Source organism: Nycticebus coucang, chromosome 21 (assembly GCF_027406575.1).
Source record: "Nycticebus coucang isolate mNycCou1 chromosome 21, mNycCou1.pri, whole genome shotgun sequence".
Taxonomy (NCBI): domain Eukaryota; kingdom Metazoa; phylum Chordata; class Mammalia; order Primates; family Lorisidae; genus Nycticebus; species Nycticebus coucang.
Window position 1 is genome coordinate 42,469,803 of NC_069800.1, and position 18,553 is coordinate 42,488,355.

General features: G+C 48.9%; 2 protein-coding genes across 9 annotated transcripts in view; one reads left to right on the plus strand and one right to left on the minus strand.

Moving 5' to 3' along the window:
- The first annotated feature begins 5,750 nt into the window (after window positions 1-5,750).
- On the plus strand, window positions 5,751-10,619 carry SPAG4 (sperm associated antigen 4). Its single transcript, XM_053574988.1, has 12 exons — window positions 5,751-6,174; window positions 6,689-6,793; window positions 7,116-7,182; window positions 7,359-7,420; window positions 7,665-7,708; window positions 8,316-8,341; window positions 8,480-8,588; window positions 8,790-8,865; window positions 9,046-9,161; window positions 9,552-9,719; window positions 10,225-10,314; window positions 10,434-10,619. Exons 1-12 carry the CDS (start codon window positions 5,865-5,867, stop codon window positions 10,590-10,592), a joined length of 1,332 nt encoding a protein of 443 aa, XP_053430963.1. The 5' UTR covers window positions 5,751-5,864; the 3' UTR covers window positions 10,593-10,619.
- Window positions 10,620-17,089: 6,470 nt separating this feature from the next.
- The window catches only part of LOC128574264 (RNA-binding protein 12), a 39,262-nt gene continuing 37,798 nt past the window's right edge, over window positions 17,090-18,553 (minus strand). For 7 of the 8 annotated variants that reach the window (XM_053574955.1, XM_053574958.1, XM_053574956.1 and 4 more), the window contains 3 exons: window positions 18,009-18,142; window positions 17,611-17,847; window positions 17,090-17,425 (listed from right to left, as the gene is read on the minus strand). In XM_053574955.1, coding sequence (XP_053430930.1) covers window positions 17,285-17,425; window positions 17,611-17,847; window positions 18,009-18,142 — 512 coding nt within the window. In that variant the 3' untranslated portion in view covers window positions 17,090-17,284. The remainder of the gene's footprint in view (window positions 17,426-17,610; window positions 17,848-18,008; window positions 18,143-18,553) is intronic. The other variant, XM_053574962.1, reaches the window with a different exon arrangement.

The following is an 18,553-nucleotide window of genomic DNA, read 5'->3' on the forward strand; positions in this document are numbered from 1 at the left end:
AGTCCTAGTGCCACTGGCACTCTCTCTGCCTGCCTGACCTCCTGCCCACCTGCCCCCCCGCCTGAATCGCCTCTGACTCACTGGACTAACCCAGCAAGTTCAGCAATCCCTGCCCTTTAGTCAAACACACAGATAGCAAGCTGGGGGACGGCAGGTCATGGGTAGGGAGGGAGGAGGGACTTAGACTAGGGGGTAAGGTCTTGTAGTTAGCTCAATCCTCCCTGCCTGCTCTAGCTGAAAGCTGACAGGACTGCTTCACCCTCCATCCTAAAACCTTGTGGGGTAAGACCTAGGATAGGGTGAGGATGGAGGCAAGGGGAGAGAGCAGGACTTTAGTCTGGTCCCTGCCCGCCTATGAGGCCTCAAGGGCCTGGGTCTTATATTCTTTCTTTTTTCTTTTCTTTTCTTTTTTTTTTTTTTGAGACAGAGCCTCAAGCTGTCACCCTGGGTAGAGTGCCGTGGCATCACAACTCACAGCAACCTCCAACTTCTGGTCTTAAGTGATTCCCTTGCCTCAGCCTCCCAAGTAGCTGGGACTACAGGCACCCCCCACAGTGCCCTGCTATTTTTTGGTTGCAGCTATCATTGTTGTTTGGCGGGCCAGGCTGGATTCAAACCCACCAGCTCAGGTGTATGTGGCTGCTGCCTCAGCCGCTTGAGCTACGGGGGCCGAGCCTTTATATTCTTTCTTATTCATCTTTCTCTCCTCTATGCCCAGTTCAGGTTGTGGTTCATGGTAGTCTCTCAAAACACTGTCTAAATAAGTCAGGTGCAGTGGCTCATGCCTGTAATCTCAGCCCTCTGGGAGGCTGAGGGAGGTGGATCACCTAAGCTCATGAGTTTGAGACCAGCTCTGAGTTAGAATGAGACCTTGTCTCTAAAAATAGCCAGGCATTGTGGCGGACGCCTGTAGTCCCAGCTACTCTAGAGGCTGAGGCAAGAGAATTGCTTGAGTACAAGAGTTTGAGATTGCTGTGAGCTATTAGGCCATTAGAGCTATTAGCCTCTACCAAGGCTAACAAAGTGAGACCCTGTCTCAACAAAACAAACAAACAAAAAAACACTGTCTAAATAAATGGACAGATTAATAAATGAATGCCCTACCCTCCTTCAATAGTGCTATGGGCATTCAACACATTCGTAGAATTAATGAGTGACTTAATGTGTGTCCCTAGCTTGTACATAATAGATGTTCATGCCAGAAGGTAACAGTCCTTAGCTTGGGGTCCTAGGGCCCCAGTGGGACCATAGAAAGGTTCCATGGACAAGAAATGTCTACAAACCTTTGAAATTTTCTGTAATATATTGAGCATGTAAATTATTTTCTGGACAAAGAGCTCCCTAGCTTAATAACCCTTAAACAGATATGCAATACTTTTAGTGAGTGAAGTAATGACTGCATCCTGAAGTCTGGACCAGTAATATGTAACAGCAACTATGCATTAACTGCATTTCACAGCCATCCATTTAATTATTCTATTTAATAACACTTCCTACATGCAGGACTTGTGCTGTACTGCCCTGTAGGGAGTTGAGCCACAGAGAAGCGATCAGATGTGTTCTGTCTGTGAAGCCTGCAATTCCCATGAGATAAGGAAAGGGTCTGAGGCCAGGGAGGCTTTCTTTTCTTTGAGACAGAGTCTCACTTTGTCACCCCTGGTAGAGTGCCATGGCACATAGCTCACAGCAACTTCAAACTCCTGGGCTCCAGTGATTCTCTTGCCTCAGCCTCCCAAGTAGCTGGGATTATAGGCACCCGCCACAACGCCCAGCTATTTTTAGAGGTGGGGGTCTCGATCTAGCTTAGGCTGATCTTGAACTGTGAGCTCAGGTGATCCGCCTGCCTGGGCCTCCCAGAGTGCTAGGATTGCAGTGATAGGCACTGAGCCCGGTCCCTGAAGGAGTTTTTTTTGTTTTTGTAGAGACAGAGTCTCACTTTATGGCCCTCGGTAGAGTGCTGTGGCCTCACACAGCTCACAGCAACCTCCAACTCCTGGGCTTAAGCGATTCTCTTGCCTCAGCCTCCCGAGTAGCTGGGACCACAGGCGCCCGCCACAACGCCCAGCTATTTTTTTTTTGGTTGCAGTTTGGCAGGGGCAGGGTCTGAACCCACCACCCTCGACTGAGCCACAGGCGCCGCCCAGACCGAGTCTCACTATGTTGCCCTCAGTAGAGTTCTGTGGTATGCTCACAGCAACCTCACACTCTTAGGCTTAAGTGATTCTCTTGCCTTAGCCTCCCAAGTAGCTGGTACTACAGGCACCCGACACAACGCCTGGCTACTTTTTGTTGTTGTTGCAGTTGTCATTGTTGTTTGGCAGGTCCCAGCCAGGCTCAAACCTGCCAGCCCCAATGTATGTGGCCGGTGCCCCAACCGCTGAGCTGTGGGCGCCAAGCCCTGAAGGAGTTTTTTAAAGGACTGAGAAGACAGGCATTGGAGGCAGAGACAAACATCCAGGGTGGAATGAAGAGTGTGTTCTGAGACATGTGATTTGTTTGGTTTGGCCTGAATGCAAGGAATATATATTAGGCATCAGCAGCAGGTAAGATTAGACAATCAGAGGACCTGAGTCTTGCTATGCGATTTTGAGTCAGACACCATCCCACCTTCTGTTTCAGCTTTTTGATGTCAGTCCTGGGTGGGAAAGCCCTATTCTGCCTATTTCCCTGTTGTTAGATATTCAAATGAATTTGGGGGTGGGGTCTATAAAACACCAGATTAAGAGGGATGGGTTGTTCTGTTTCTAAGTAAGGTCCGGGTTAGACCTGAAGAGCTCAGATGTTGAGGGAGGGCTTTACCTCCCCCTTTTAACAGATGAGGACTCTGGGACCCAAAGGAATTCATAGTCAGACAAGAAACAGGCCAGGAGCAGGGGGTGGCAGACAAGAATCGCTTAGTTTGGAAGGAGAATCAGTCATGTGCCCCTTGGAAAATAGGTGTGTCTACAAAAGACACCCACCCCCTCAACCGTTTTAAGATAATTAATGTTTTCATAAACCTTTCTTTTTTTTTTTTTTTGTAGAGACAGAGTCTCACTGTACCGCCCTCGGGTAGAGTGCCGTGGCGTCACACGGCTCACAGCAACCTCTAATTCTTGGGCTTAGGCGATTCTCTTGCCTCAGCCTCCCGAGCAGCTGCGACTACAGGTGCCCGCCACAACGCCCAGCTATTTTTTTTGTTGCAGTTTGGCCGGGTTTGAACCCGCCACCCTCGGCATATGGGGCCGGCGCCCTACTCACTGAGCCACAGGCGCCGCCCTTCATAAACCTTTCAATGCTGAGTTATTTAAAGAAAATTTAATTAATAGACATTTGGGAAGTATAATGTTTGCTAACATATTCAAAGAACTTCAAAAATAATAAAAGAGGCCTGGCATGGTGGCTCATGCCTGTCTCAAGAAAAAAAAAAAAGAAAAAGAAAAATCTACTTGGGAAGCTGAAGCAAGAGAACCATTTGAGCCCAAGAGTTTGAGCTATGACATCACAGCACTCTACCAAGGGTAGCAAAGTGAGACTCTGTCTCAAAAAAAAAAATAAAAAATACTGATGTCATCCCTCTGGAGCCTGCTTGGGCATCTCACCTCTGGCTAGAACACAGCTTAACAGGTTTTTCCTGAACTGCCATTTGCACTTTCCCACATTCCAAGGAAAGTGTGATGTGGTGGGAAGAATACTGGGCTAGAGGGCAGAATTTTGGAATTCTAATCAGTTATGTACTGTGTGGTCTCCCTTGCCCCTCTCTAGACTGGTTCACTCAGCTGTGTAACTTGCACAGGATGCCCTGCATTGCTTTTGGAATTGTGGTCTTTAATCAGAATCACAGAAGTGGTTGTTAAAAATGCACAGACCTGGGCTCGGGCACCTGTAGCTCAGCGGTTATAGTGCTGGCCACATACACCAGGGTTGGCGGGTTCGAACCCAACCCGGGCCTGCCAAGCAACATTGACAACTACAACAAAAAAATAGCCAGGCATGGGTGGCGCCTGTAGCTCAGTGAGTAGGGTACCAGCCCATATACTGAGGGTTGTGGGTTCAAACCTGGCCCCAGCCAAACTGCAACAAACAAAAAATAGCTGGGCATTGTGGCAGGCACCTGGGTCCCAGCTACTTGGGAGGCTGAAGCAAGAGAATCGCCTAAACCCAAGAGCTGGAGGTTGCTGTGAGCTGTGACACTACAACACTCTACCAAGAGTGACAAAGAATAAAAGAAAAATAGCCAGGCATTGGGGCAGGCACCTGTAGTCCCAGCTACTAGGGAGACTGAGGCAAGAGAATTGCTTGAACCCAAGAGTTTTAGGTTGCTCAGTAGATGCCACAGCACTCTACTGAGGGGGACAAAGTGACACTCTGTCTCAAAAAAAAAAAAATGCACAGACCTGGCTGGGCTAGGTGGCTCACGCCTATAATCCTAGCACTCTGGGAGGCCCACAAGGACCTCTACTTTTTTTTTGAGACAGAATCTTACTTTGTCACCCTTGGTAGAGTGCTGTGGCATAAAAGCCCACAGCAACCTCAAACTCTTGGGCTCAAGTGATTCTCTTGCCTCAGCCTCCCAAGTACCTGGGACTACAGGCGCCCGCCACAACACCTGGCTATTTTGTTGTTGTTGTTGTTGTGTTGCAGTTGTCATTGTTGTTTAGCTGGGCTGGGCTGGGTCCAAACTCGCCAGCCTCAGTGCATGTGGTGCCCCAATCACTGAGCTATGGGCACCCGGCCAGGAGCTCTACTGAACTCAGGAGTTCCAGACCAGCCTGAGCAAGAGCAAAACCCCATCTCTACAAAAATAACAAAAACTAGCTCAGCATTATGGCAAGTACCTGTAGTCCCAGCAACTCAGGAGTCTTAGGCAAGAAGATTGCTTGAGACCAGGAGTCAGAGGTGGTTGCTGTAAGATAGGCTAATGCCAGGGCTCTCTAGTCTAGGGCAACAGAGTGAGACTGTCTCAAAAAAAAAAAAAAAAAAGCATAGACCTAGGCCAGCTCCTCCAAAAATGCTGCAGTAGAATCTCAAGGTTGTGCTTGGTATTCTGTTGCACACCAGGAGTTTGGGAATCTCCATTCTTCTGCCTATGACCATCTGTGATTCCTCCATCCCATTCTCCATGGCTCAGGTGTATGGTCTGAGAATGAATCATTGGTGGGGGTTGAATTCCCATTGACAGATCCCTGGGGAAAATGGTTGTGGGGAGAGACCTGCAGATCCTGAGGGCAGAGTTCTCTGGCATAACTGAGATGAAAGGAAAGAGATAAGGGCTTGCAGAGCAAAAGAGACTAAATCTTTATCTAGAAGTGCTAGGGGTGATGCCTTGTTCTTTAACACTTATTTAGTCACAAATGTTTGAGCGCCTACTGATGCTAGGCCTATCTAGGTGCTGGAGGATACAGCAGTGAGCACAAGAAACAAAGATGCCTGCCCTCATAAAGTTTACATTCTAGTAGGCCTGACAGGTAATAATGAAATAACAAGTGAAATATACAGCACGTTAGTGACAAGTGCTAAGGAGAAAAATCAGGGAAGGGGATGGAAACTGTTTTACCCTAAGTGCAATTTTAGATGGGGTGTTCTGGAAATATTGTGATATCGCTGCGGTCTTCAAACGTCAGAAAGAGTAAAAGAGGCTGCCATGGCTCCCGGCGTCGTCACCGCTAGCTCTGTGACGCTCGGCCTGGACGTTCCGCCGAGACTATGGGGGGTCCTCTGTTACGTCAGCAGCCGGGCCTAGACACAAGCGAGAGAGCTGGGTCCGGCCGCCCGGCCGGCTGGCTGCACGCAGGGTCCGCGGGGGTCCCGGCGGCGCGCAGAGGCTGCCTTAAACGACTGCGGCGGCGACCTTGGCGTCCGTGAGGAGGCGGCCCCGGGTCAGGATGCGGCGGAGCCCCCGCCCCGGCTCCGCTGCGTCCCCGCGCAAGCACACGCCCAACTTCTACAGCGACAACAGCAACAGCTCAGTGAGCGTCACCTCAGAGGACAGCAACGGCCACCGGTCAGCTGGGCCGGGGCCTGGGGAGCCCGAGGGTAGACGAGCCCGGGGCTCGAGCTGCGGTGAGCCCGCCTTGAGCGCAGGAGTGCCCGGAGGAACCACGTGGGCAGGAAGCTCTCGGCAGAAGCCGGCGTCTCGGAGCTACGACGGGCAGACCGCCTGTGGCGCGGCAACCGTGAGGGGCGGGGCCTCGGGTGCGGGCGGGGTCGAACTCGGGTGAGCCGATGGAGGGGGCGGGGCCCTACGGGGCGGGGCTTGATGTGGGACGGGCCTAAAATTAAGTCTGAGCACCTCCTGTGGGGCGGGGCCTGTAGGGTAAAGGGGCGGTGCTAAGATCCCTTAAGGGGCGAGGCCTCGGTGCGATGGTCTGTCATGGAAAGGGGCGGGAGAAATCTTGTGATTGGACGCCATCGAAGAGGCGCGGCCTCAGTGTTAGCGTGAGTGGCTACTGGGACTATGGGGCCGCGCCAAGACGAGACTGAGGGAAGGGTATCCGTTTGAGGTGGGACCAATTCTTGACTGAACCTCCCTGAGGGGCGGAGACTCAGAATAACAAGACAGACCTGGGAGGGTGGAGAGGGGAGAGCAAACCGTGTGAGGGGGTTCCAAGTTGTCCGTAATCTGGGGTGGTGAACCTGCGGCCGGGTCCTTGGGGAAAACTGGGCCTGCGGTGCGCAAGGCCCCAATGGAGTCATTGGGCTCCCGCAGAACCGGCTGAGTCTCCTGTAGTCTCTGAGGAGCAGCTTGACCTTCTCTCGGCCCTGGATCTGAGGCAGGAGATGCCTACCCCGCGCGTGTCCAAGAGCTTTCTGAGTACGGGCCAGGCCAGTCCCAATCCCCTCTGACCCTCCAGCTGCCCTCTCCAAACTCCAGTTCTCATTTCTGAGACCCGATTCTCCGTTCGGAGTCCCACACCCACGTCTGGCTATCCGGTCCCTTCTCCAAGCCTCAACTCATTCTCCTAGAGCCCATCTAATTCTCCTAACCTACTCCTCTCTTCATGAGCTCCAGGCCCATCCCTGGTCCCCTTTTGAACCCCTTTCGAGAACCTCTATGCTCCCGAAGCCCCCGCCTCATCTCCCCTGCCCTTCTCTGAGTCATATTCCCCTGTCTGAGCCCCCTCTCCTGTCCTCAGGCCTACTCCTCCAGGTGCTGAGCGTGTTGTTATCCCTGGTAGGAGACGTGCTGGTCAGTGTGTACAGGTCAGAGGGAGGGACAAGGCACCCCAGGGGGTGCAGAGCAGGGCCGGGACCTAGCTGATGCTTGAGCCGATTCAGATCTCGTTGAGTCGTGTTCATAGGAGCTGGTCTAGGGCCCTGGGGTGGGAGCTGAGGGGTTGACTAGGGGCTAGAGCCTCAGCCTCCCTCTGGTTCCTTAGGGAGGTTTGTTCCATCCGCTTCCTACTCACGGCTGTGTCGCTGCTGAGCCTCTTTCTGGCAGGTGAGGGCCGGTGAATTCCCTCCCTCCCACCCCCTGCTGCTTTGGAGCCAAACCCAGCACAAATTCTCCCATGTATGTCCTTCAGCCCACTCTGCCCCTTCAGCTCCTCACATTCCCCTTCAGAGCCCTTTAGTGTCCCTTCAGACGCCCTTCTTTCCCCAGAACCAATCCTCTCAAGACTCTTATGGTAGGGAACCCCCCTCCTCTTCCTTTCCCTTCTTTAAGATGCCTCCTCTTTCTTCAGCACTCTGGTTGGGGCTCCTGTATCTGGTCCCTCCTTTGGAGAATGTGAGTTGGGGACACTATGTCTTGGGTGGGTGGTTGGCAGGTTGTAAACCTGGAGATTGTGGGAGTCTTCTGGGTTGCTGGGAGAGCAACAGTGCCAGAGGCTATAATCCTAAAGCTGCATATAAAATTTTTTGAGGGATTTTTTTCCTAGAGGTGCTTGAGGGGCTCTGAGAGGCTGTGATCCTGGAAGGTTAAAGGAACAGTCAGAGGAGAGGACACAGTCCTCAAAAAGTAGGCACTTTGAGGCTGGGCACAGTTGCTCACGCATGTAATTCTAGCACTCTGGAAGGCTGAGGATTGCTTGAGCTCAGAGGTTGGAGACCAGCCTGAGCAAGAGCGGAGACCCTGTCTCTAAAAATAGCCAGGCATTGTGGCGGGTGCCTGTAGTCCCAGCTACTTGGGAGGCTGAGGCAAAAGAATCTCTTGAGCCCAAGAGTTTGAGGTTGCTGTGAGCTGTGACGGCACAGCACTCTATTGAGGGCGACAAAGTGAGACTGTCTCAAAAAAAAAGTAGGCACTTTGAGCCTGGCTGTTCTCAGGCTGAAGTAGGGCAAGGGGGAGGGTTGCTGATCAGCCCCATAATTTTGTCCTTCCCTCCTTCCAATAGGAACCTAAGGAGATGCTGACTCTAAGGTGAAAGTGGGCACCGAGGGTGGGAAAATAGACGGTTTGAAGGTGCTTCTTTGAGCACCTTGGGAGCATAGGGGGCCTTATGTGAGGTGTCCAAGGGGACAGGGAACCCACTGCACTGCGCCAACCTCCCGCCTCCAGTGAGTACCACGAGCGCGTGCGCTCCCAAGGGCAGCAACTGCAGCAACTCCAGGCCGAGCTGGATAAACTCCACAAGGAGGTGTCCAGCGTCCGCGCAGCCAACAGTGAGGTGAGCCCTAGCCCACTTTGGAAACACCTAGTAGATCCCCGCTCCCTGGGTCTTGAGACTTAAGCTCCTCCCCAAAGCCCTGCTTCATTTCTTCTGCGGCCCACGAAGTAACCCCCAGAGCAGCTAGGGCGGGGAATCCCGCCCTCCTGCAAACCGGCCTGCAAGCCCCGCCCCTCCTGGCTCCGTCCTTCCTCTTTTCAGAAAGTGGCTAAGCTCGTGTTCCAGAGGCTGAATGAGGACTTTGTGCGGAAACCTGACTATGCGCTGAGCTCTGTGGGTAAGACGCTGAGATACTGGGGTACAGAGACTCACACACACGGAAAGAGACGGAGACACTGACACATAGATAGACCTATGCACCTGGCCGGCAAAAGAAGATGAAGCCTCAGACACAGCCTTCTCCATCTGTGGGTAAGGCCTGGGAACCCCTGAGGGTTATTTCTCTTCCTTACTTCAGGAGCCTCCATTGATCTAGAGAAGACATCCCACGACTACGAAGACACCAACACTGCCTACTTCTGGAATCGCTTCAGTTTCTGGAACTACGCGCGCCCGCCCACGGTTATCCTGGAGGTAAGCCTAGAAACAGAATCCCTGGATGGGGCCAGGGGTAAGGATGCTGTAGAAAGCACTCAGAAGAAGTCCTGGAGACTGGACTTGGCTGAACTGAGGGTGTAGTGCCAGGTGGGGCCAGGCTGGGCGGAGGATGAGCCTCGCTGGAGGCGGGGCCTGGCTTGGGGGAAGCTTTGGCCAAAGCCAAGGATGAACTGGCTACGTGGAGACCTGGGCCCTGGGCAGGTTGTGGATGGGCAGGGACCCGGTCTGGAGGCAGAGCTCCAGGTGGGACCGAAGTTGGGCTGGAGCTAGGAGCGGAGCCTGCCTGAGCCGATGCCTACGCTGGGGGGGGGGGGTGCAGCAATCGTTTAGTCCTCCGGTTCTGATGGTCTGTCCGCCTGCCTGCAGCCAGACGTGTTCCCTGGGAATTGCTGGGCTTTTGAGGGCGACCAGGGCCAGGTGGTGATCCGGCTGCCGGGTCGTGTGCAGCTGAGCGACATCACCCTGCAGCATCCGCCGCCCAGCGTGGCGCACACTGGGGGAGCCAACAGCGCCCCCCGCGACTTTGCTGTCTTTGTGAGTGGGGCTGAGGTCAGGAGGTGGGGGATTTTGCCTAGAAAGCCCCAAGCAGTCATGAGAACCGGTGCCAGTATTTGAGTCTTCGTTTGCTCATCTATGAAATTGAGGTACTATTTGACTCTTAGGGCTGCTGTAAGTTACAGTCATAACCTTGTCCAAATATGAGTTATGGCTTGTTGGGCGCCCACTCTGTGCCAAGCAGTTTACATGTTTTATTTCATTGCATCCACATAACAACCTATGAAGTACTATTCTTATCCCCTTTTACAGATGAGGAATGTTCAGAAAAGGTACATTATTTGCCCAAGGCAATACAGCTAACAATTGGCCTAATTAAAAACTAAAACCAAGTTTCTTAGAGCCCACATTCCCCACTATAGTGGAATACAAAAAATACATAGCAGCATGCATGTAGCTCTTGAACACAGAGACGATCCTCAGCAAACTTTTCTCCCTTCCACCTTATGCCTCATGGTTCCTCCATTCATTTTTCACCCACCAGGGCCTCCAGATTGATGATGAGACTGAAGTTTTCTTGGGGAAATTCACCTTTGATGTGGAGAAATCTGAGATTCAGACTTTCCACCTGCAGGTGTGTTTGTCTCTGGGGATAAAAAGTGCTAACGGAGTGGCCAAGTAAGGGGTGGAGGATTGGGGAGGACAGCAGCCCTTGGGAGAATAGGTCTTGGTGTGATCCATTTGTCTCCCCAGAATGACCCCCCAGCTGCCTTTCCCAAGGTGAAGATCCAGATTCTAAGCAACTGGGGCCATCCCCGTTTCACGTGTTTGTATCGAGTCCGTGCTCATGGTGTGCGAACCTCAGAGGGGGCAGGTGACAGTGCCACAGGGGCCACTGGGGGGCCTCATTAAACATGCTGATTGTTGGAGTACAATTGAGCTCTGCTGAAGGAAGCTGGATCAGTGCTTTGGGGTGCTCTGTTGGGAGAGCTCTGGCTGCCTTTCGCATATAAGTATGGGGGTTTGCCTCCCAATGCACCCTTTTTTCTTGGAGAAATCCAGATCAACATAGTAGCAGCACCTGATGTGAATGGAGTGCTTACTATGCACAAGAAATGGTGCTATGGACAACATACACTACCTAACTTAATCCTCACGACTGGAGAGGGTAATTGCTCAGGTCACAAAACTTGGTCAAGGTCACACAGCTAGTGAAGAACAGCACAAGAACAGTACCCAGGCCCATCTTCCTCCAGAAGCCATCCTCTTTGAACTGCAGAGCTGCCAGGCAGCCTGAAGACATATTTGTGTTCCAAAATTTCTACTCCCGATGTTTAGGAAAGTCCCCAACTCCTAGATGCAGGTGGAGGGGAAATTGTCCCCTTTCTCCAGGCACTCAAGAACTAAGGACACTTGAGGGCTTCTAGGAAGCTTCTGCAAGCCTGGTAGTCTCTACTTAGGCTGTCCTGAGACCTGAGTGCCCAAATGTATGCTAGGCATGGTATAAGTGTTTTAGTATTCACAAGCCTCTGCCCTAAAGAAGCCTGACAGGGGAAAGAAGATGGTCCAGAAAACAGGACAATTTATTTACAGACCCAAGAATTCTTCACTCTAATGGCCAAAAGTGGCACTGGAGGGAAAAAAGGTGGAGAAACAGGCATCAAAAGATTGTGTTCTGGGTGGCGCCTGTGGCTCAGTGAGTAGGGTGCCGGCCCCATATACTGAGGGTGGTGGGTTCAAACCCAGCCCTGGCTGAACTGCAACCAAAAAATAGCCGGGCGTTGTGGCGGGCACCTGTAGTCCCAGCTGCTCAGGAGGCTGAGGCAGGAGAATCACGGAAGCCCAAGAGCTGGAGGTTGCTGTGAGCCGTGTGACGTCACGGTACTCTACCGAGGGCAGTAAAGTGAGACTCTGTCTCTATAAAAAAAAAAAAAAAAAAAAGATTGTGTTCTACTTAAGGGTAGAAAAAGGGTACAAACATGGGCAAAGAAACATATACCATGTTAGGATCCTTCCCAGTGTGTTCATGCTTTGAAAGAATAATCAGATTATTAACAGTGGTTACACCTTTAGAAAGTGGAACTGGGAATGTCTAACATACACGTAAGGGTAGGAATATATTCATCTGTCTAAAATTGGAGGATATTATTGTAATATGAAGATGAAAAAGATTCTACAGAGTGCTCTTGAAGCCTAAATTTAGAAATACGAACTAATACTTTTCTGGATGGCAGTTTCACAATATGAACCAAAAGCCTTAAAACATTTTTATACTCTTAGCCAGGTATACTGGCTCATGTCTATAATCCCAGCAACTCAGAAAGCTAAGGCAGGAAGATCTCTTGAGCTCAGGTGTGAGTCTTCAGGGAGCCATGATCCTGCCACTGTAGTCCTGGACAAAAGGGCAAGATTCTGCCTCTAAAAAAAAAAGAAACCTGCTTGGTGCCCATAGCTCAGTGGGCGCCAACCACATACACCAGGGCTGGCGGGTTGCTGGCCCAGGCCTGCTAAACAACAATGACAACTACAACAAAAAATAGCCAGGTGTTGTGGCAGGCACCTGTAGTCCCAACTACTTGGGAGGCTGAGGCAAGAGAATAACTTAAGCTTAAGAGTTTGAGGTTCCTGTGAGCTGTGACACCACGGCACTCTACCGAAGGTGACATAGTGAGACTCTATCTCAAAAAAAAAAAAAGAAGAAACCAAAAATCATACAATCTATAACGTTTTATACATTTTAATCACAACAGTTCCACTTCTAAGCATATGTCCAAAGAATACATAGATGTATTCAAAAGGAATACCTCTAAGATATTACAATATTTTGTTTGTTTTGAGACAGAGTCTCATTTTGTTGCCTTTGGTAGACTGCCCTGGCATCATAGCTCACAGCAACCTCAAACTCTTGGGCTCAAGTGATTCTCTTGTCTCAGCCTCCCAAGTAGCTAAGACTACAGGTGCATGCCACAATGCCCAACTGTTTTTAGAGATGGGGTCTTGTTTTTGCTCAGGCTGGTCTTGAACCTGTGAGCTCAGGCAATCCACCCACCTCGGCCTCCCAGAGTGCTATAGTATTATTTATGAAGAAAACTAGAGCCAGTAATTACACACCTGTAATCCTAGCACTCTGGGAGGTTGAGGCCGATGGACTGCCTTAGCTCATGGCTTCGAGACCAGCCTGAGCTATGCGAGACCCATCTCTAAAAATAGCCGGGCGTTGTGGTGGTGCCTGTAGTCTCAGCCACTTGGGAGGCTGAAGCAAGAGAATCACTTGAGGTTGGAGGTTGCTGTGAGCTATTATGCTACAGAGGGTGACAAAGTAAAGACTCTGTCTCAAAAAAAAAAAAAAAGAAAAAACTGGAAACTTAGTATCCAAGTAGATATATTATGCTACAAAATAATATGCAGCCAACAGAAATGATAATATAAGAGAATGTTTAAGGTCATGCAAAGTAATTAGTGATATATGGATAACTTTTTATTTATTTTTTATTTTTTGAGACAGAGTCTCACTATATCATCCTTGGTAGAGTACCATGGTGTCATAGGTCACAGCAATCTCAAACTCTAGGGCTTAAGCCTCAGCCTCCTAAGTAGCTGGGACTACAGGCGCCTGCCACAATGCCCAGCTATTTTTTTGTTGTAGTTGCCATTGTTGTTTAGTGAACCCATCAGCCCCAGTGTATGTGGCTGGCGCCCTAACCACTGAACTACAGGCGCTGAGTAGTATGGATAACTTTTTAAAAAGCAAGTTAAATTGGCACATGTAACAATTTAAAATTACATATTAATAGAGTTCTATGTGCAAAAGGATACTTACCATAAATGATAAGACTTAACAACCTGGGAGAAAATATTTTCAATATGTACAAAATGTTAGTAACATTAACAGAATAAAGACTATAACACATACTCAGGCCTATGAACAGGCTATTGAGAAGAAATTTATTTCCCAAACATAGAAGTGCTTTCTAGACTTCATGTTTAAATAAGTCTAGTGCTTGCTTTGGCAGCATATATACTAAAATCGGAATGATACAGAGAAGATTAAAATATAAATAAATGAATAAATAAAAATAAATGAATCTAAAAATTTTTTTTATATTTTTGCCTGACATATTAACAAAAGGGGGTTAAGTTTGATCATAACTTGTGTTACAGAGGACAATTTGCAATTTCTATTAAAATTTGGGGGCCAGGTGTAATGGCCTGTAATCCTGCCACTCTGGGAGGCGTAAAGCAGGTAGATTGTTTCAGCTCAGGATTTAGAGACCAGCCTGAGCCAAGAGCAAGACCCCATCTCTAAAGAAAACTAGCTGGAGGGCGGCGCCTGTGGCTCAAGGAGTAAGGCGCCAGTCCCATATGCCAGAGGTGGCAGGTTCAAACCTAGCCCCGGCCAAAAACCGAAAAAAAAAAAAAAAAAAAAGAAAACTAGCTGGACCGGGCAGGTGGATTGTCTGAGCTCACAGGTTCGAGACCCCTTCTCTAAAAAATAGCCTGGTATTGTGGTGGGTACCTATAGATCCAGCTACATGGAAGGCTTAGACAAGAGACTCACTTGAGGCCAAGAATTTGAGGTTGCTGTGACCTATGACATAACGGCACTATACCAAGGGCAACAAAATGAAACTGTCTCAAAAAAGTAAATAATACTAGCCATGCATTGAGGCAGGTACCTGTAGTACCAGCTATTTGGGAAGCTGAGGCAAAAGGATCACTTGAGACTAAGTTTGAGATTGCCAAGAGCTATGACAGACACCATCGCACTCAGTCAAGGATGACAAAAAGTGTGACTAAAAAAAAAAAAAAAAAGTATTTTTTTCTTTTATTAAAATTTGAAATATCCCCTTTCATCTAGCTTTTCCCCATACAGGAATGAATTCTTCAATATTCTTAAGTGCACAAATGTATAAGGATGTTCATTTCGGCCTGCTTTGTAACAGAATAAAATAAACTGGAAGGGACTCAAATCTCCTTAAATAAGGGATTGGCTAAATTATGATACACTCATATAAGAGAAAAACGTGTGGGCATTAGAAATAATGTAGTAAGGCGGCACCTGTGGCTCAAGGAGTAGGGCTCCGGTCCCATATGCCGGAGGTGGCGGGTTCAAACATAGCCCTGGCCAAAAAAAAAAACAAAAAAAAAAAGAAATAATGTAGTAATTAAAACAAAGCATTGCAAAACAAAACAAAATATAATGAAGGCTGGACACAGTGTAATCCCAGCATTTTGGGAGGCTGAGGCAGGAGGATTGAGACCAGGAGATTAAGACCATCTTGAAAAACATACCAAAATCCCATCTCTACAAAAAATAGAAAAATTAGCCAGATATGGTGGCATGCACCTGTAGTTCTAGCTACTTGGGAGGAGACAGGAGAATCTCCTGAGCTCAGTAGTTCAGTTTACAGTGAGATGTGCCACACCACTCCAACACGGGCAATAGAGACCCTGTCTCTAAAAATCTAAAAATTAAAAGAATGAGGTGAGAGTGTAAGTTCTAAAGAAGACACCCCAAATAAAAACAAAGCACAAATAGTATATCTAACATCCTTTTTTTTTTTTGAGACAGTCTCACTTGGTCACTCTCCGTAGAGTGTTGTCTTAGCTCACAGCAACCTCAAGCTTTTGGGTTCAAGTGATCCTCTTGCCCCAGCCTCCCAAGCAGCTGGGAATACAGGTGCTGGCCACGACGCCTGGCTGTTTTTAGGGACAGGGTTTTGCTCTTGCTCAGGCTGGTCTCAACTCCTGAGTTCAGATAATACATCTTCCTCAGCTTCCCAAGTGTTGGGATTACAGGCGTGAGCCACCGGCCTACAACATCCTGTTTAGAAAAAAGATTTTTTGTCAGATCTAGGAAAAATATGGGCCCTCACCTGTTCCGCTATTTTATATAATATGTATTTTTGAAATTTTACACTAACATACCTTATTTTTTTGAAATAATCTTGCTGTGTCACTTTGGTTACAGTACAGTATCATCATCTTACAAGCAATCCTCCTATCTTAGCCTCCCTGGGTAGCTGGCACTACAGGGATGCACTACCATGCCCAAGTTTTCTCTTTTTTGTAGAGATGATGTCTCGCCTTGCTCAGGCTGGTCTCAAACTCCTGACCTCATGTGATCCTCTTGCATCAGCCTCCCCGAGTGCTAGGATTACAGGTGTAAGCCACTGTGCCTGGTCCCAACATACATTTTAAAAATGAGAAAAAAAATCTTTTTATTGTTGGGCGGTGCCTGTGGCTCAGTGAGTAGGGCGCTGGCCCATATGCCGAGGGTGGCGGGTTCAAACCCAGCCCCGGCCAAACTGCAACAAAAAAAAAATAGCCGGGCGTTGGGGCGGGCGCCTGTAGTCCCAGCTACTCGGGAGGCTGAGGCAAGAGAATCGCGTAAGCCCAAGAGTTAGAGGTTCCTGTGAGCCGTGTGATGCCACGGCACTCTACCCAAGGGCGGTACAGTGAGACTGTCTCTACAAAAAAAAAAAATCTTTTTATTGTTGGGGACTCACTGAGGGTACAAAGATGAGAAAAAAATCTTAAGACATGCTAAAACAGCAGGTATGCACTAAAAGATACATATGAAATATGTTTCATTGGGACATCAAAGTTTGGGTATTTTTCTGTATTTAGAATTTTATAGGTATTTGGGCAGTGCCTGTGGCTCAATGGAGTAGGGCGCCCGCCCCATATGCCAGAGGTGGCGGGTTCAAACCCAGCCCAGGCCAAAAACTGCAAAAAAAAAAAAAAAAAAAATTTATAGCTACTTAAAAATTCAAGATTTTAGGCTGGGCATGGTGCTCAGCCTATAATCCTAGCATTCTGGAGGCCAAGGCAGGTGATTTGCTTGAGTTCAGAAGTTCCAGACCAGCCTGAGCCCAAGAGCAAGATCCCCGAGACCCCGTTGCTAAAAACAGGTGGGTGTTGTGCCGGGAGCAGTATTCCCAGCTACTGGGGAGGCTGAGGCAAGAGAACCCCTTGAGCCCAGGAGTTTGAAGTTGCTGTGAGCTATGATGCTAGGGCACTCTACTGAAGCTAAAAGTCAAGATCATCTTTCACCTATTTTTAGGGCCAGAACTACCCTTCTTCTTTCTCTAGAAGTATGACATAGCCTTCATTCTTGCTTTTCCTTTGCTGCCTTTTATGAGGTCTAGCACTTTCCACTTTGTGTTACCTGATCAGCTATACCCTGAGGGAGGGAAGGCTGAAGTGCTGGAAATTCAAACTTTGTATTTTCAAAAATAGAGTCATTCAGATATCTGGCTAGGAATACCCAATTTCTTTGAATGAAGCTATTACACCAGAGGAATTTTTCACTCAACAATCCCTAAGATCAGCAGTCTCAGGGAGGAAAAGTAAACATGGCTAATAGCAGCCTCCCACTCAAAAAAACACCGTAGTGGCAAAGTAGGGGTCTTCACTGTTCTTTATTGAATGAGGATACCAGAGGGCAAGCATCAGGGATCAAGAGCAGCAACAGCAGAAACAATTATACAAGTATCAAAAATATAAAATGTGAGCACTGAGGAGAGTAGGTAGGTTCGGCAATGGCCCAGCGAGGTCTTGGGGACAGAGGGCTAAAGACTGTCCACAGCCTCTAAGGAAATCTAGGCCTGGGGGGCCTGTGCACTAGTCTTGGCTGAGGGTGGAAGAGGCTTGAATGGGAGCCAACCTTGGGCCTTGAAGTAGGAGACCAGTTGTGTGGGCACTTCTGCAAGTACAGTCTGCGCCAGTGCCTCCCGAGGGGCCTGCCAAGAGAAGAAGGGCAAGGTTAGAGGTGGCCCAAAATAACTGCCCAAGGTCTATACTTCATACCCAAGAAAGGATACAAAACCCAACACCCAATCCTGCCCTCTATGTAAGGGAAAGGGCAAGTATCCCCACTCATGTGAGGGTGAGGGTAAACCCCCAGATCAAACTTGCCCGCACTCACATTCTGGAATCGGCGGTAGGGCACAAACTGCACTATGTCCCGGGCAGCGGTCTGCCCAGAACATGTTCGCAAAGGGCCCCCATCAGCGTCCAGCTGTTCCATGGCTTGGAAGTCAGCACCACCTACACCCACAATGATCACTGACATAGGCAGGTTCGAGGCATGTACCACAGCCTCACGTGTGGCATCTACATCTGTCACAGCACCATCCGTCAACAGCAACAGCACGAAGTATTGCTGGGGACAAGCCAATTTATGTCCTGAGGAGATCCTCCTTCCCAAACTCCTTCATATACCCCACCCATACATTCCCACCTTGAAAAGTCCCTTATTACATAGTCCTCAAAGGGAGCCTCTGACCCACCACCATTGCCACTGCTGCCCACAGCCCCCCTCACCGAGGCAGTCGCTTGATGTGCAGCCTGGGCTGCAAACCTGGCCACGTGGTTGATGATGGGTGCAAAGTTGGTGGGGCCATACAGGCGAATTTGGGGCAGGGCTTGGCGGTAGGCATCCACAATGCCCTGGATACCTGCAGAGGAAGGCAAAAAAGACTGTAAAATCCTAGATCTCTTGAGACTGGGCCACTCCTGAAATCACCCTATTGTAGCCAAGATTTGGGAACCTATGTGCATTTCATTCAATCACCCTACGACCCAGGGTATGTACCTCTATTCACAGATGAGGAAACTAAGGTTCAAAGAGAGGCACGAACTTGCCTTAAATCACAGCTTGAACTAAAACTCAAATTAAGAGGATCCCCTGCACAAAATCAGGAGGTATTGCGCATCAGAGTATAACCTACTTAATAAAATAATGAATTATAATCCATTTAATAAAGATCCATACAGGTATTAATTATGGGAAAGCTCTTAATACAGAAGGAAGAATTACAAAATCATTTGATAATCATCATAGAAATAACTGATTAAGGCAAGGATCA